This window comes from Petaurus breviceps, unplaced genomic scaffold (genome assembly GCF_028583685.1).
Source record: "Petaurus breviceps papuanus isolate PSGF00001 unplaced genomic scaffold, PetGlider_PUasm1.0 90897, whole genome shotgun sequence".
Lineage (NCBI taxonomy): Eukaryota > Metazoa > Chordata > Mammalia > Diprotodontia > Petauridae > Petaurus > Petaurus breviceps.
Window position 1 is genome coordinate 7,672,351 of NW_027187374.1, and position 19,210 is coordinate 7,691,560.

General features: G+C 36.1%; 1 protein-coding gene across 5 annotated transcripts in view; it reads right to left on the minus strand.

Annotated features, from left to right (window-relative positions):
• GART (phosphoribosylglycinamide formyltransferase, phosphoribosylglycinamide synthetase, phosphoribosylaminoimidazole synthetase) overlaps nucleotides 1-19,210 on the minus strand; it is a 46,080-nt gene that overhangs the window by 10,284 nt on the left and 16,586 nt on the right. For all 5 annotated transcript variants that reach the window (XM_069074936.1, XM_069074937.1, XM_069074938.1 and 2 more), the window contains 9 exons: nucleotides 17,906-18,137; nucleotides 15,698-15,792; nucleotides 14,253-14,362; nucleotides 13,715-13,913; nucleotides 8,842-9,093; nucleotides 8,436-8,588; nucleotides 5,497-5,703; nucleotides 4,842-4,982; nucleotides 3,055-3,185 (listed from right to left, as the gene is read on the minus strand). In XM_069074936.1, coding sequence (XP_068931037.1) covers nucleotides 3,055-3,185; nucleotides 4,842-4,982; nucleotides 5,497-5,703; nucleotides 8,436-8,588; nucleotides 8,842-9,093; nucleotides 13,715-13,913; nucleotides 14,253-14,362; nucleotides 15,698-15,792; nucleotides 17,906-18,137 — 1,520 coding nt within the window. The remainder of the gene's footprint in view (nucleotides 1-3,054; nucleotides 3,186-4,841; nucleotides 4,983-5,496; nucleotides 5,704-8,435; nucleotides 8,589-8,841; nucleotides 9,094-13,714; nucleotides 13,914-14,252; nucleotides 14,363-15,697; nucleotides 15,793-17,905; nucleotides 18,138-19,210) is intronic.

Below are 19,210 nucleotides of genomic sequence, written 5' to 3' on the forward strand. Positions count from 1 at the left end.
TCCTTTGTCTCAGTGTATTTCTTTTGTATACTTCCATTGTTTTCAAGATTGGGGCATGGTAGAACCTTCTCAAATCTATTTAGACTGCAAGATCCCTGATGATAATGATTTCTCCCCATATCAGAATATCATTGGTTTGTCCACTTATTCCTTCATGATTGTTCATTTGTGTTTACCTTTTTATGTTTTAAGCTTAAAAGGTTCTACACAGCTCAGGCATTTTCATTAGGAATACTTGGAAATCTTCTATTTTATTAATTGTGCATTTTTCTATGCTAGAATTATACTCAGTTTTGCTGATTAAGTTATTCTTGGATATAAGCCCGTATCTTTTGCCTTCTGAAGTTTCTTATTCCAAGCTCTCTGCTCCTTCATGATGGTGACTACTAAATCTCATATTGATACTGACTGTGGTATCTTGATACTCTGATTTTTGATTTCTGACTTCTTGCATTATTTTTTCTTTGATCCTGATGCTCTGGATTGTGGACATGATATTCTTAGGAGTTTTAATTTGGGGGCTTCGTTTGGCTGGCTGGTTGATTCTATGTCTATTTTGCCCTCTGGTTTCAAGAGTTCTGGGCAGTTTTCTTATAAGATTCTTGAAATATGGTGTCTAGGCTCTTGTTTTGGTCACAGTTTTTAGGCAGTCAGTTCTTAAAATTATTCTACTCTATCTTCCAGCTCATTTTTTTTTTTTATAATGGTATGAGATGCCTTACATTTTCTTAAATTTTTTCAGTCTTTTGACTTAAAGTATTTCTTCTCATCTTATGGAGTCATTACCTTCTATTTTAGTTCACTTACAAATTATTTTTAAGGAGTTGTTGCCTGGGCAAGGTCTCATACCTCTTGTTCCAAACTGCTAATTTCTCTTTTCAATTCTTTCTTCCACAGCTCTCATTTTCCAATTTTCTTCCTCTAGCATTCTTATATCATTGACAAAAACATTTAATTCTTTTTTAAACTTTTGAATCAGCTATTAAAAGAAATCTAGTCCAACTTGTACCCATATTTTCTTTAAAGCTTTGGTTGTAGCTATTTTGGAGCCATTATTTTCTTCTAGGTTTGTGTCGAGTATTACCATCACCATGGGAGGTTTTATGCTTGAAATCTTTTTTGCTTGCTTATTCTTCCAGTATACTTTCTGACTTTGAATTTGGTGTTAAGGCCTGGTTCTGTACACTTCTGAAGGGAAGATCTGGGCTTATCTTACTGCTGCTTACTTGGGATATTAAGTGTTGAATTATTTCAGGCTGAGGACCTATTAAGTTTTGAGTGCTCCCAGGACAAAGCATGATTGCTGCCCCTTTGTCTGAGCTCTACAAATTCCTGACTTGGGTTTAGGTCTGAACAAAAGTAGACTGCTGCTGGACTCAACTGCAGTCAGCTAGCTGGGAAGTTCTGCTGGTTTAGACCGACAGAATTGCAGGCTCCAGTTTGGACTAGAATTTTTGTACTGTTTATTCCTCTGCAAGTTTTAGAGTCTAAAACCACTGCTGCTTGCTTCTGAACCTGTTCCTTTCTTGGTATACCACCTGAATCTCCCTACCCTGGAATGTCACCGCTGGGCACATGGCAACAAAGCTGTCAGTTGTTACTTATCCCTATCAAGGTGTCTTGGGATGCTGGGATGAGGGTCTGGACTTCTGCATACTCTGTTCAACAGCCTCATCCTAGCCTGAGGTACTTCCTATGTGGCGTTCCTGGCCAGACCCTGTCCTGAGTGTTCATAGACTTCTCTCTCCCTCTGAAAATGTGGGCTGGAAAAATGATTCATTATGACTCTGTCTTGGATTTCCCCACCAGGACCTGGTCTGTTGTGTTTTCTAGATCTGTTTGGCAGATTTGGAGTGGGGGGTAGTAGTTGCTGTACTATTTCCTTCTCCTGACACACCATGCCTCTTCCCTTAGAACATAGGGAGGGAAGGATTCTAAGACATGGAAGTAATCTCCACTCTTCAGTTTGAAGAATACATGGAGAGAAGACAGCCTGTATAAAAGCATGGAGACAGAAGATGGAATTTGTGTAAATTCAGTAAGTAGGCCAGTATGTCAGGAGCATAAAATGCATAAAAAGGAGTAATGTGTAACAAATTTAGAGAAAAATAGGCTAAAGTCAAATGATGAAGGACTTTAAATGACAAACAATGGAATCTATGTTTTATCTGAGAAACAATATAAAGACATGGAGGCAGCACAGTGTAGTGGATAGAGTACTGGACTGAATTAGGAAGAGCGAAATTTGAATCTCTCCTCACACATCTACGAACTGGGTATCCTGGGTAAATCATTTAGGCACTGTGGGCCCCAATTTCCTCATATAAGAAGCTGCTAAATCTGATGATCCTAGAGGTTCCTTCAAGAGTGCTAGGCAGTTATGTGTTGCAGTGACCCTGGAGTCAGTAAGACCTGAATTCCAATCTAGCATCTGACTTTTATTAGCTGTGCAACCTTGGACTAAGTCACTTATACTCTACTTACTTCAGTTTTTTTCATCTGAAAAATAGGAATAAGATACAACCTGTTTCAGAATTGTTGTGAGGATCAAATGAGATAATATTTGTAAAGTAGCTAAAACAGAGCCTGGCACATAGTAAGCACTTAATAAATGCCTGCTCCCTTCTAAATCTAAGATTTTGGTCTCACTAACAAGGAAAGTAACAGTTAGGTCACACTTTTGCTTTAGGAATGTATCTCAGTTGATGGCTGATTGGAGAGGAGAGAGATTGAGAAAGGAAGAGCAATTAGGGGGCTGTTAAAACAGTTCTGATGACAGGTGATCAGGGTCTGAATGCACCACAATGGTGGTCAAATGAGTGTAGACAAGGGGATGGATGAAAGATAGATACTTAGAAACTACCTGGATATGGGAGTGAGGGAATGTCATTTGATAAATAAACACTACTGAGAAATGAAAAGGATTGACCAGAAGGACATACATAATACTCTTCCCAATCTCTTGCAGTAAAGGAGAAATTACTTCAGGGGATAGCTATGATGAAGTATGAATGAACATTAAAAAACCCTCCACCCATGCTAAAACCAACTTACCTTAGTAGGAATACCAGCATTTTCTGCTTTCTCTAGTCCTGCCACTCCAGCTTTGTTAGAGATAACAACAACAATTTGTGCATAGCTGGTTGATTCCTGAGTGCTATCTATTAAGGCCTGGAGATTTGTGCCTGCAAGGATGGAAAAAATTCAAGTAAGTCTATAATTTATAAGAATGCATGTAAATATAATCCTTTCTGCTCAATTAATAATTTGATTTATCTTCCATTTACAAATAAAGTGTTCAAATACATAAAAAACAAAAAAGGCCAAAGAAAAATTAATTTTTTTTTAAGTTTTCAACATTCATTTTCACAAGATTTTGAGTTACAAATTTTCTCCGTCTCTACTCTACCCTCCACCCCAAGATGGCAAGCATAGTGAATACCTTCCTCCATCTGCCCTCTCTTATATCCCTGCATACTCTCCTCACCCTTACTTTCTTGTAGGGCAAGGTGGATTTCTATGCCTGTGTATCTTATTTCCTGGTTGCATGTAAAAACAAATTTTTTACCATTTGTTTTAAAAACTTTTGAGTGCCAGATTCTTTGCTCCCCCCCGCCCTGCCCTACCCCACCCCTCACCCTGGGAAGACAAGCATAACTACATTTCCCTCCATCCTATCCTACCCCCCATTTATTCTATTTTTTTCTTTGACCCTGTACCTTTTCAAAAATATTTGCTTCTAACTACCCTCTCCCCCAATCTGCCCTCCCTTCTATCATTTCTCCCTACTTTCCTGTAGGGTAACATACCCAATGAGTAAAAAAGGTTATTTTAAAATGTGTCCTATATATGCTACTGTGAAGGAAGTTTCAAAAGTAGTTAGTTTCTAACAGTCTAAGCCAATTTCCTATGAACAACAGATAATAACAGCTGAAGAAATGCTATCTAGGATATTAATTCCTGGTTAAACCCAATCTGCTTACCCTACTAAGGCAACCACTTCACTGAAAAATCAATTTCGTGAATGGTACTAAAATACTTGGAAAATTTCACCTCTTATGCTTAAAATATACAACAGAACTATAGATATGACTGGTACCTCCTCTACTCTTCTCATTTTTTTAATATGACTTTTATGTTTGGGTATCATAATCAATTTGGAGCATATTATGTTATGAGATATTGTTCTGAACCTAATTGCTTCCTAAGCAATTTGTCAAATAATGAATTCTTAAAAATGTGTAAATGACTAATGATGAACTCCTAATAAAATATTTAACTTCTCTGGGTCTCAATTTTTCCATCTGTAAGATAAAGGGGCCAGACCAGATTTGACTAGGAAATCAAAAGAGTAGAGTTATAGTAATGGCTTTGATACTAATAATTTTGGGCAAATTACTAATTCTCTTTGGACTTCTGATGTCTAAGTTTCTATTAGCAAAATTCTATAATTAGATGATAAATTAAAGCTATCTCAATTCTAGCACTCTATCTACAACTGGTAAACAACTCTAAAGTAAAAAATAGGCTGTAAATACCTTTTTTTGTAGTATAGTAAGTTACTTTAATACTACTAATTATCAGTAATAACTAATAGTAAAATATCTATTATTTTAAAAATAAAATACATCAACAAAACCCTAAACTTGAAAGACATGTTAAAGCTTTCACCCTGAATTTAAAAGCTACCAGAATTCAGAATATTAGTCCAATCTGACGATATAAAATATTTCCCCTTTATTCTTTGTCAAGTTCTCCTAATTTCTTTCTAATCCAATATTCCTTTGACTTTTAAAAGTATTATCAACAGCTTAAAATATACACAGGATAATAAATCTCACCTGTGCCAGATATTAAGACAGCCACGTGTACCCTCTTTGGTTGGACACCAAGGCAACCCTTTAAAGATTCATTCACTAATGAGACTGATCCATTTATTTGCATTGTTTGAATCAGATGACTGACTTTCACACGGGCATAACCTTCATTTCAAAGCCACAATTACAAAGACAGAAAAGTGGTAAAAAAAGTATTAATAAGAATAAGAGAAGTCAAAATTTATTTCATGTTTAGAGAAACTTTTTCTTTTAAAGCACTTTCTTCTGAAGACTCAGATGCTAACATCTAATTGTACAAACACTACAACAAATAAAAGACACTTGCATCAAATGTGTTTAAGATGTACAAATATTTAATACAAAGAAGACTATTCCTAACAGGCATTACTCATTAGAAGCAATCAAATATTATTAGCTCTTTCACTAAAATATTTAATAGTTGGTAGTTTTTAAATGTACTATACCAAATCTAGTATTGATAATAGTTGGCCACAGTCAATTTTAACATAACATCCATGTGCTAGCCACATGCGAAGAATTTAATAAAATAATGTATTAAAACGGGTTTTTGAATATTTACTTGCATTCTTATTGCCAAAGAAAAGGATGCAGAGCTCTCTACATTAACAGAATAAAATAATAAATTAAGAGATAAAACCTGTAGGACAAGTAACTACATTCCCGATTATCCAAGCTTCCTCCTCTTGCTGGTGTATATCCTTCAGAACTTGCTCAGCCAGATCTTCCTGTACCACCATGACAGCCCCAATTCCACAATTAAATGTCTTAGCCATTTCCTCTTCTGAGAGGCGTCCCTCATGCTGAAGCCATGAGAATATTCTAGGGATCTTCCAGCGTTGAGCATCTGGCAACAAGTTAGGCATAGCACACTATATTAGTATTTCACACATAAGACATGGAAATATTTACACAAGTATATAATAAATATAGTTAGGACTGCAACTACCAGAAATGAAACATAAAATACTCCTCAGGTTGGCATTTAAAGCCCTTTGCACTGTGGTGCCAGGCTACTATTTTAGCATGCTTGCTATTTCAGTCCTTAGCTGTACTTAACCTGAAAGACATGTCAACACTAAACATCACCCTGAATTTAAAATAAAAGCCACTAGAATTCAGAATTCATCATACTGAATAGAGAATGACATATATAGCAAAGTAGAAATAGTGTATGGGGACAGGTAAAGGGTTTTAAAAGTCAAAGGATTTAGGGAGTAACATGGCAAGACCTATGCTTTAACCGTATTACACAGGAAGGATTGGGAGATTAAATAAGAGCCTCCCAGAGGAGAGGTGAAGAGTAATGAAGGCCTAGACTAAGAAAGATGGTTGGTTACATGAATAGAAGGGGAAGGAAGCAAAATCGTGGAGTGAGAAATGGCAAGATTTGGCAACTATATGTGTGGTACAGTGAGAATAATACAGGCTAGTGAGGAGTTGAAGAGCTTGCCAAGATAACAAATTTTAGAGATTTAAAAAAAAAATGATGGTTTTAGAAGAAAAAAAGTGATGAGGTCAGAAGTCACTATAATGGGGTAGGCATTTTCTAGGTATTTGGATGTGAAAGGGAGAAAAGACAGGATGACAACTAAAGGGGATGGTAGTGAGGGTTTTTTAAAGGTAGTCTTGGGAATGTATGAAGGCAGTAGGAAAGAACTAAAAGGGAGAGATTGAAGATGAGAAGAGTTGGAATGGGGGGAGAGGGCAAGCTACTAGAGAAAATGGGAGTGTTTGAGATGAAAGGCACATGTACAAGAAGTGGCCTTGGCAAGAAGGACTACTTTATTATTAGAGAAAAAATAAAAGGAAGAGAGTAGGGGATGATGTCAAGGGGGTATTAGACACTAAGGGGAAAGTGGCATGGAAGGCTTGAGGAGACAAGAATGTTTGAAGTGGTTTTTGTTGGGAGTAGAATTAAAGTACTGCTTTGCTATGGTGAGGGTCCATTTGAGACTACTTAACAGAAATTTGAATTGGAGTTTAGGTTAACCTAGCATATGAAGGAGAAAACCAACCAAAGTGGTCAGGATGGAAATGGACTCCCCTTGTCCAGATTGCTACAGGTGTCTGAGTCTCACGATCAAGTCACTTTCTCAGCAGGAGGAGTGGAAGACTTCTAGCCTACTTTCTCATTAAATATTCACTAATCAGGGGTGATTTTCACTTGTCAGGGGTATTCACTTTCAAAAAAGTATTGAAGTTTTTCAGGCTCTCCATGGGTTTGTCTTTGGTTATTCAAAGAAACCACTTATCATCAATTTATTGGTTGCTGCTTAGCCTAATTAATAAATTATTAATTACCCAGAAACTTTGTCCTTTGGATACTTTCATTCATCAAAGTACCAAATATAAAATCCTGTTTGGTTTTTAAAACCCTTCATAACCTAACTCTTTTCTAACTTTATTATATCTTATGTCTTGAGGGCACTTTGGTGGAAAAGTGTGGAGAGAGCAGTGGGTCTAGAGTTAGGAAGACCCAAATTGATATCAAGGATCAGACACTTTACTAGTTATATGACCCTGGGCAAGTCACATAATCTGCTTGCCTCAGTTTCCTCATCTGTAAAATGGTGATAACAGTACCAACCTCCCAGGGTTGCTATGAGATTATAATTGTAAAGCACTTAGCCTAGTCCCTGGCACATAGTAAGCTATTATTCTTATACTCCTCCATGTACTCTGTGATCCAGTGATTGGCCTCGTTGTTACTTAAACAACATTACATCTTTTCTTTTGACTCTGGGCATTTATACTACCTTTCTCCTCATGCTTAGAACACTTTCCCTCCTCATTTTCATCTCCTGCCTTTCCTGGTTTCCTTCAGGTCTCAGCTAAAGTCCCACATTCTATAAGAAACCTCTCCTGATACTCCTTAATGCTAGTACTTTCTCTCTGAGATTATATACAATTAGACAATGAGCTCCTTGAGAACAGAGACTGTTTCCCCCCCCTCCCTTTTGTATATATGTATCCCCAGTGTTTAGTATAGAGGCTGACATAAAGTAGGCACTTAACAAATGCTGATTGTCTTGACTTAACCTGGAGGAATCAGTAGTCCTGAAGAGAGAAAATAATAGTATTAGGAGGGTAAGGCACAGGGAAAGATGGAATGACAGGTGATTAGAAAGAAGAACTGTCAGCACAGTGGGAGATCCAGTAGTGTGAAGCCTTGTGTGCAGCTGAGGTAGGGAAGCAGTAGATCATGGTATTTGAGATTTAGCCAATGGGGCCATATTTTATGTCTAACTTAAGAACTGATAACATCACAAAAAGAGCTTGTGCATTGAAAGCATGATGAAGGGAAATGAATATTGTTGCTCTGGCAAAAAAAGTTTAAGGAAAAACAGCCAAGTTATAATTTCCAATTTGTGTTAAGGTTTACATATTTCCAACAAAATTAGATATAAAATGTTTATAAAACAAAATCAATTTGTAGTTCCTTCTATCAGAATGGCAGCTAACCTGCAAAAAAAAATATATTGCATTATAAACTTTATAAAATTCTCAAGAATCACATATCATAAAGGCAGTTTTCTACTACCTCACAATTTAAAAACATTCTGTTATTTTTCTTACCCAAATCCACCCCGAATTTCTCTGGAAGAACTCTAGGGATGTTTTCAAGTAGTCCACCTCCAGTAATATGGGCAAAGGCCTTAACATGTCCTGAACGAAGAACAGGTAACAACGTTCGGCTATAGATTTTGGTTGGATTTAACAATAACTCCCCTGTAAATGTGAGACACAAGATAGTCCCATTTAAACACTGAAAGATAAGAAAGGTGTTTTTTAAACAAGAATTTTAAGAATGTTAAACAAAAAGCTTAAAAACAGAAAGCTCTTCTGAAATGATGGGTGACTTTTGCAAATTATAAACCAACTAGTTTAAGGATAAATCCATCATTATTAAATTATATAAGGAAGTAGTTATTATTCAAATTTTAGATGCCAGTCACAAGCCTTATTATACTCAGCAATTTACCTAAAGTTTGATTACCACATCCATCTGGTGCTAAAGAGGATAACTGGAAGGAAGAATTTTCTACAATCTTCCTTACAAGGCTAAATCCGTTACTATGAACTCCAGAAGAGGCTATTCCAATGATAACATCTCCCTCAGTGATTCTGTCCAGTTGAGGGAGCTTTTGATTTCGCTCCATGGCACCAACAGCAAAACCTGCAAGGTCATATTCTCCAAGGGGATACACACCAGGCATTTCAGCTGTCTCACCTCCTAGTTAAAGGAATATGGGAAGACAAGTTAGTGAAATAAGGAAATTTTCTAAGTGAGCACCTTTCCATTTATAATCCACTATGTATTATAACTACCCAAAGGGTTAAAGTACCATGGCAGTTGCTTAATTATAAAATATCTGCAATTATTAAGAAATTTTCTTAAATGATGTGAAGAAAATGGCATATGATATAAAAAGGATGAATTTTTCTTTGTTCTCTTATATATCAAACACTGTGTTAAACACTGGACATATAAAGAAAAACATAAAATAGTTCCTGCTTTGGGGAAGGACAAGACCAAAGAAAAACAAATACAAACATACACAAAACTCACAAAATTATTTCAGGGGGAGAGCACTAGTACTTCTTGGGGCAAGTCAGGACAAATCTTACTTAAGTAGCAGGTAGCAGATATACTAATCCTTGAGGAAAGTCAAGGATTGGGATGAGGCTAAGGTTATAAAGGAGTACGTTCCTAGAATACAGGAAAGCCTATGTAAGGGCATAGAGACAGAAAATGCAATGTCATCTATACAGAGTAGCAGTAATACAATTTGGCTCAAATACAGATTGTGTGAAAATCTGTAGTAATCTAGAGTCATTTAAATAAAAGGCTTTAAAAGTCAAATGAAATGGGGCGAGTAGGTGGCGCAGTACCCGAGTTCAGTTCTGGCCTCAGACATTTAACACACACACACACAAAAACTAGCCGTGTAACCTTGGGCAAGTTACTTAACCCCAATTGCCCTCCAAAAAAACAAAAAAAGGCAAAAAAAAAATTAAAAGTCAAATGAAAGAAGTTCATTTCAAATAAAATTATATTTTATATTATGATTTATAATCTAAGGATAATAGGCAGCCATTGTAGCTTTTTGAGCAGAGGAGTTAACATGGCCAGACCTTTAGGAAATTCAATCTGGCAATTATACGAAGGATGGCTCGGTCAGAGACTAAAGTCCTGAAAGACTACTTAGAAAACTATTGCAGTAGTCCAGGCAAGAATTAGTTTGTTGCTTTTTTGGATATTATCTTAATATATGTCAAAATGAATACCAGATTGCTTAAGAACCCAAGACAGGAAAAGTTGTAGCTGAATTTCCACAACCCATTTTAAGGTGACACAAAAGGCTTATTTTAAAAAAGCAGTAGCTATACACATCAATACTTTCAGAATCCCTGTTTTTGGAAAAAAAAAAAGAATCCCTGTTTTTGTCAGTGAAACACTATTTAGAACTTGATAAGATAACAAAACACTATGGGGAAACCATTTAGACTATCAAGGGAAATGATGAAAAGAAGTAGGGATATAGCACTTCCTTTTTTTGATAAAAACTAGAAAGCAGGACCTTAATATTAAATATTATACTATTTTTTCTTCAAATGTAGCAAAAACAAGTTTTTATTTTAATTTTTTTTCCTTTTAAAAAAATTAATTTATTTTAGTTTACAACAATCAGTCCCATAATCCCTTGAGTTTCAAATTTTCTCCCCTCCTCCCCATGGTGGCATACAAATATAGTATCTACAAGTACCTTCACATTAGGATCACATAGGATCACAAGTACATTCACCTTCATATTGGTCAGGTTGTAAAGAAGATTATACCCAATGGAATGAACAATGGGAAAGAGGGAACAAAACAAAACAAAAAAGAAAGAGCAAGTAGTTTGCTTCAATCTGCAAAATTTAGAGCTGGGCTCTAATTCCATCCTGGACACATACTAGCTGTGCAAACAATCACCTAATTTCCCATCTCAGGCTCAGTTTTCTCTTTTATGTAGTAGGAATTTTAACAGCACCCACCATCTATCTATTTATGTGTATGTATATATTTATACACATACATGTATACATACACCAAACCTTTAAATTCCATATAAACACTATTATCTTTGACTTGACCCTTTTTCCTTTTAATAATGAACATTTATTTGGCCCTTTAAAGTTTGCAGTTTTTTGTACCCTTTAATTCATTTGGACCTTGCAACCACCCTGAGGTCAATTCTGTGTGTGTGTGTTCAGATCTATGAATTTTTTTTTTTGGCCTTTTGAGGGCAATTGGGGTTAAGTAACTTGCCCAAGGTTACATGGCTAGCTTTTTTGTGTGGGTGTTAAGTGTCTGAGGCCAGAACCAAAACCGGGTCCTCCCGAATCCAGGGCCAGCACTTTACTCACTGTGCCACCTAGCTGCCCCTACTTCACTCTCTTTCAAACCTTTCCTGAGCCTCAGCCCCAATCCTATAACCAATAAGATGTTATCTTACTAGCCTTAATTTTAATTAACATCCCTGGCATTTGTTTTTTTTTTTGCTTTTTGGAGGGCAATTGGGGTTAAATGATGTGCCCAAGGTCACATGGCTAGTTTTTGTGGTAAGCATCTGAGGCCGAATTTGAACTCAGGTCCTCCTGACTCCAGGGCTGGTGCTTTATTCACTGTGCCACCTAGCCGCTCCTGTTCCTTTTTTTCTGATCACTCAGATCTCAGCCTACTTCAGAAGGCCTTTTTTACTTTTCATCAGGCATATAATAAACTTCCTAATTGGACTCCAGGCTTTGGTCTCTTCTCTTTCCAAACCATCCTCTACAGATCTGCTAAAATAATTCTCGTAAAGCACATAATCCAATTATGTCTTTCTCCTTCCTGCTTAGGAGTCTTCCGTCTGAAGATAAAATATAAATTCCCCAGTTTGTAATTTAAAGGAGTAGATAATATAGCCCTAGCCTACCCTTCTTGGCTTATTGTAAATCACTCCCCTTCATGAAATCTACATTCCTGAAAAACTGGTCCCCTTATGGACACCCACTATACTTATCTTCTAAAACTGTGTTTCTCCAAACTAAGTATATTATTCCAGAAGAGGACAAAATAGAAGGGTAGTACAACAAGGACCTAAACAGCACCAATAAACTAGTATGTTAGCAATTCTTAAGGGGTGCTAATAGCAATGCAAGCAAGGACTGAGTCACCTTTCTGGAAAATACAGAAAGCAGAGACAACTTCACAGAGACCTAAGGTGAGAATGCAAGGCTTTTGCTTCTATTTATGCGCAGAGTGCAGGCGAGTTTCCTTCCTATCCTGGAGGATGAAATGTTCCTTTAAACAAGCAAACAGTACCACAAATCGAAAAAGTTCAAATGTTAAAAGATATTTGAAAGTAAAGAAGGACTGACCCAGGAGGTTTTAGGGCAGAAGAGTACTGTATGGATGAGAAACAAAAATTAACCACTGGGCTCAAGGGGAGAGAACTAAGTTCTCTGAGGAAAAAACAGCTGCTTGTCCTCCCAAGGAATGACACTGTGGATCCATATATGCTGTCAGGCAAAGTAACAGTCAGCAGGTGTCAGAGAAAAAATCCATGTGTCTTGGCAGTTGTTAGTCACTCCTTGTTGAAAGAGTGCTCAAGAAGCTATTTGTTGACCAAATAACAATAGAGATCTGCTGTCTTTCCAGCACATGTATTCAGGACATAAAAGAGAATTTCCTAAGACTTGTCAAACCAGATGAATACTACCAACCTCACATGAGTACAAATGATACCACCAGAAGGAATGGAGAGCTATACATTTATTACAACACTGTAAAAGACAACCGTGAAAGACTTAAAACTCTCATCAATGCAATGACATACCAGGACTCCAGAAAGACTAGATGATGAAGTTTGCTTCCCACATCCTGGTGGAAAAGCAACCAGCATAGAAGAAGACATACATTTTCAGACACAACCAATACAACACACATTTGTTTTGCTTGACTATATTTGTTACAAGAGAGTAATTTTAGTGAGGAATTGGGGGAATAGCATGAGAGGGAGGATGATGACAAGAAAAAAATATCAATAAAACATAAAAATACATAGAAGAGAGGAGAAAGGTGTTTAGAAGAGAACACAGAAGAGAAAGGTAGTGTTGATACAACCATTTTAAAAGTAGATATATATTAACAAAACAAAATTCCAACCAGTTATGATTCAGGTTCAAATACAATCCTTTTTCCCCCCTATCCATTGTATATGAGAATATTCACATTAAAAAAAAAAGAAGCAAATAAGTATAGCAGGTAGAGCTGACTTCTGAATTAAAGACCTGAGATAAAATTCAGGCTCTGACCTATCCTGGCAGTGTCACCCTGGGTAGGTCATTTCAACTTGACTTGCCTCAGAGAAAGTGCCAATCTGTGCTGGTAAAGGCAGTTTCACACTATGAGCTCCCTCACAGATCTAGTTAAAAAAAAAGCTCAAGAGGAGTTTCTATCTCAGACTATAGGCAACATGGAAGCAGAGTTTATTGAGTAGGAAAGTCACTGTGACAGCGAGATCACTTAGGTGGCTATCACAAGAGTTCAGGCAAAAGGTGATGAGGTAGCAGACTATGGATGTAAAATACGGAACGTGCTTACTTGGTTCTCATTTTTACATGAACTCCTTTGATAAGAAGTGCTAGACAAAACAGAAAGCAGTTTGGTAGTCATTGTTTAGATGACATCTCACTGTTCAAGGGAAGGTACTGCTAGGGGTGTTACTGAGAAATGACAATGATTGTAAAAATCAAAAAGCAAAAATAAAATGTTTAAAAAAGCAAGTTTTAAAAGTCTGTGTATATCATAGGAAATACCAACATACCCAAAAGAGCGCATCCTGCTTTTTCACATGCTTTTGCTATGCCAGCAATGACAGTTTTAGCTATGTTGACATCAAGTTTTCCACAGGAGAAATAATCAAGGAAAAAGAGAGGCTCTGCTCCTTGAGCCAAAATATCATTGACACACATTGCAACCAAATCTTGACCAATGGTATCATGTTTATTGAACTGTTGAGCAATCTGGTAGAAAAATGATATAGAGTCTTTGTTATAATCTAAAAAAATAAGCAAAAAGCTACTTAAGGAAAAAAAAAACATCTGATAAAGAGCTGGCCAAAAGGATTATTTTCTTACACACAAAAAAATCAAACACCCTCAAATGAACTGTCAACCAATCCTGCCCTGCCCCCATCCCTCATTTATTACCTACCTTTCACCATTAATATTCTTTTATCAAGTCTTAAAGACATGGATAATTAATCCAAATATATGGCATGCTTTTTTTTTTAATTCTTTGATAAGAAAAATGAAACAAACATATATAGGCTTTTATAAGTTCCTAATCTTTGAACTGATTACCTTTAATTTGGTTCCAACTCCATCTGTTCCAGACGCCAGAAGGGGATCTTTAAAACCAGCTGCTTTTAAGTCAAAGAGACCAGCAAATCCTCCAAGGTTTACATTACATCCTATCACATTGGAAAATGGTAATGTGCATTTTAACACAAAGAAAGATGATGAACACTCCCACTTCTGCCCTGTTATTCTTGACATCAAGAAATGATTAAAAGGGGATAGGTCAGCAGTGAGAAATACCTAGTAAGATATTAGAAAATTTTACTGAATTTATACCAGTTATTTAATTCCCACCTCTCTCCACAACAAATAGCAAAAATGGGCAATGCTGAGTTCGTGCCTAACAATATGTCCAATATTCTGTCCACTTTTTGAGGGGAGGATTGTATTTCATTAGCTTATTTCTATGACCTTTATTTTTTTCCCCTCAAATTCCCCAGACTTTATTTTGCTTCTAGTTATCTTCATTCACTTTGTGGTATTTGGTTTTTCTATTTACTTCATTCTTCATTGGCTCATTCACCATTTTTCCAGTACATTAACACTCTTTCCATTCATATACCAAAGTTTTCAGTCAATCCAGCCTGTTTTTGACCCTTTGAGTCTGACAGTAATGAGATAAACCATTTCATCCTAAAATATGGTCTAAGTTTTCTATTAGAAAAAGAATGCTGTGAATGGAGTAGGGTTCTGGAATACTACTATAGTGATTATTTTTTTTGTAGTTTTGCATTTTGGATGGAAATCTTCTACTAAAAGCATATTTAATACAAGAGCACTAGATCATAAAACTAAGGTGTATTTGATAGCTTCCATGTCCCACAGAATCTAATCATAGCAAAAATAGGACATAGTATATAACATAGGTTATGATAGAGCAAATAGCTGACTTTTTTTTTTAACTTTCCAAGAGTAAAAAGGCCTATTTATATTGGAATGGTTCCTGCATTTTACACTGCCTTAATTTCTTCTGGTAGTATTAATCAGAAATATTTGTTTCCAAATGTAAAATCAAGAGCAATTGATCAATACAGAACTATTATCAAATTGTGGTATATAAACATAGTATTATTGTGCCATAAAAAATTAAGAATTTAGAGAAAGATAGGAAGACCTATATGAGCCATATTTCATGTAAATGGGAAAAAAACCACGCACAGCAACAAGCCAAATACTAAACTGCCAACCTAGAACTAGAAAACAGCTAAAGAAGCTATCTCCTTTTAGAAGAGGTGGTGGATTGTTGATTTGGAATATTGCACACATTGTTAGATGAGATCACGATGTCAGGTGGTTTTGCTTAACTGTTTTGCTACAGAAGTTTATTTGGTGGTGGGGTATAAATCCAGATTTTTTTTGAGCCATAAAAAAACCAGAGCAATCAATAAAATATACGTTAAGTGAATAAATAAGTCATTAAGGATCTACAAAGAAAGGCTTTGGCTTACCGGGTCTGGAGGTGGCTTTGGCTAATGGCTTAATTTTCTTAACCAGTTCATTGCCAGCTGCAATATCCACCCCACTTTCCTTGTAAGTCAGGCCTCTAAAACATTAAAAATGTTAAGCTATAATTTATCTGTGAGAGCTAATTACTTCACCATAATATATTAACAAGGCATGGTCCATGAATAAATGTATGATGAATTTGCAAACAAAACAAGTTAATAAGCGCCTATGTGCTCTTAGAATTTGGGCCAGTTATAGCACTAATTAGATAAAAAGTAAATTTCCAAATAAAATCCCAGTTTGCTCAGTACTAGCCTATAGCATAATTAAAAATTTTATCAGAGCTATTTTTGATTTGAAGGCAAAATGACCAACTTACATTTTGCCTCTTCAGCTTTTTTTGTTCAATACCAATAAAGGTCACGAACATCCATAAAATTAGAAAATGAGGCCTCGAATAATTAAGTTGGTTAAATACTTGCTGTAATAGCATATAATCAGTTTTCAGTTTCATCATGAAGACATGGCAGAAAGAAAGAACCATGTAAAATTTGTGAAAAAAGCAAAACTATTTACTGATATAATTTTCTTTTAAATATACTACTGTAATAACAGAGATAGCCTGGTGCAGTGGATAAAGTGCTAAACTTAGAATCAGTAGACCTGGGCTCAAGTCCAATCTCAGGAACTTTCTTGCCGAGTAAGTTAACAGCTTTAGAAATGGAAGGGACTTTTGGAAATCGCTCAGCTCAATCCCCTCACTTGACAGATGAGGAACTGAAGCTGGGAGAGATGAAGTGACATGTCACACAGTTCTAAATGTCTAAGGCAAAATTTGAACTCAGGTTTGTCCAACTGTAACATCAGCATTTTAATGACTAACATCTAGCTCAAGGGTGGGGAACCTGTGGCCCTCTAGGTCTTCAAGTACAGTCCTTTGATTGAATTATAATTTTACAAGACAAACTTATACCCTTAACAAGAGGATTTGTTCTGTAAAACATAATATCTCAAGAGCTTTCCTTTCCTTAGGAGTTAAGTAGGTTTCTGTTAGAAATAACTCTAGGATGCCAAAAGTTGGATAGTAAGTGCCAGAGCAGAAGTAGAGTTCTTATGCAGATTAACTTGAATTATTAAAGGGACAAAATTTCTCATTAGAAACAGGCATAACTTAAAAAAAAAAATCAAGAGAATTCTCAATGCTCTGAAACTTACAATTAAAGAGCCCATGATGGAATTAAGAATGTAGTTTTTTGATTAAGTTGAATGGAATAAAGCAATAATAATGGAAACATCTTCAATACTGGTTAGGGCAATGGGCAAACAAAGAGAAAGAAATCCTTTCTTGGGGGTTGCTCTAAAAAGTGTAATACAGATTTTGACAATCAGATAAAACTGTATTAAAACCTGGGACAAACTGCCAGTTCAAAATAGGGTCTTCTCCTCAATGTTTCTGCATTTTAAGTAAAGCATGTACCGATATCTTTTCATATTTAATGAACGAGGTCATAAAAAAATGAGGATATATACCAATATTTAAAAAAAAACTTACTTTATTGTTTTCACAGGGTAATTGCACAAAACAGTGATCAAACCAAAAGAAATTTTCATTAACTTGCAGATATGAACATACAGTAATGAATTGGTAACATTTAAATACAATGAAAGATAGTTCCTTAAGACAAATGAACAGAATCAAAACCATGTTTTTAAAAGCATTAAAAATTAATGGTGTAAAAATGATAACATCAGCATTATTTTTTAATGGTTTCCTAACTTAGAGGAAGGTACAAATAAGTTTTTTTCTACTCCATTTGAGACCATTGTGTCCAAGTTTGGTTTAAAGCTGTTCATAATGGTTTTATTCCATAGCAGTAAATAAAAACATATTTTTTTTCTTTTTTGGAGATCCGTAAGTGACTTGCCCAAAGTCACACGGCTAGTAAGTGTCTGAGTCTGTATCTGAACTCAGGTCCTCCTGACTTTAGGGCCGGTGCTCTATTCACTGCACCACCTAGCCACCACAAAAAGTAGAAATCTTAAATTGGGGTCTAGATTATCCTAGTTTAAGGAAACAACACACGAATACTGAACTTGTTGGTACAAGATAAAATGCTTATTGCTTGGCATCTTATGTAAAACTTTAGCAATAATTGATGTAGGTTAGGTTTGAGCTAATAATGACTATTATTTCTCTAAAAATATTTTACCTGGACTGTTTTAGGAAAGAGATAGCTTGATAGCCAATGTCTTTTCTATAAACTGCTCCTTCAAATTTTATAATAGTTATTCCTTTATTGGCTTCTTCAAGAGCTGACATCAGATCTTTCTGGATGGCTGTTACTGTAAGAACTCTACCACCATTAGTTACTACTTTTTCTTCTTTTAGAGATGTGCCTGCTTGGAACACCTCCAGGCCTAATGCTTTTGCCTCAGGAATTCCTAGAAGAGATGACATTTAAATGAATCATTTAACAGGACAAGAAAAATATAAATTAAAATAAACAATAAATCCAGCTTAAAGATTTGGATCCAGTTAAAGGGATATTTGAATCTCTCTATAGTATGGATCTAACTTACTGGTCCAGGCTCATCACACCTCTTCCCACATTCTACAGTAAAGCCAAACTGGCTGCCTTACTATTTCTCTCCCATAATTTTATCTCCCATGCCTAGAATACAGTCTCCCTTCCTACACTCCCTGTCTTCAAGTCACAACTATAGATCTATGCCAAATTTATCTTGATCTTTTTTTTTTTCTAATATTTTTAAGCAATCGGGGTTAAGTAACTTGCTCAAGGTTACATGGCCAGTTATTTCTGGGTGTAGTGCTGAGTGTCTGAGCCCGGGATTCGATCTCCAGGTCGTCCCAACACTGGAGCCGGTACTCTTACTCGCTGAGCCACCTGGCCGCCCCTTATCTTGATCTTTCTAAATGCTGGTGCCCTTCTTCCTAAACTACCTTTTGACTAGTTGGTAGTGTACATGAGTACTTGTCTCCCCAGTTGGAACACAAGCTCCTTGTGAGTAGAGAACTGTTTCATCTGCTGTATTTGTATTTGCAGAGTTTGGTACATATGCAGCCAGGCACTTTTGTTAAGAGTTATTTATTTTGCATAGCCTATAAATGCTGTCTTAATGTCATGGGCTATTTAATTTTTGCCACCCTATCCCTGATCTCCAGAACAGTGCCTAGTATGTAGTAGTTGTTTAATAAATTCTGATTAAGTGGGTGGGTAGCCCCAGAAACAAGGTAGGAATTTCTGAGCAGAGAAAACAGATTTTTGCACCAGGACAGAAGGGGGCTAAGATGGGAATGATACACTCATAGATGTTTTAGTACCTCCATAACTAAGCTGTTTCATGAGGGATAGTTAAGTTTCTTAATAAAATTTACAAAGTCTTAGCCTCTATTATTTTGTGATCCTGACACTACATTGGAGGTAGAAGGTTGTACTGAAACATAGATCCAAGGAGAACTTATATTACTATGTGGTTTATACACATTGCAATTA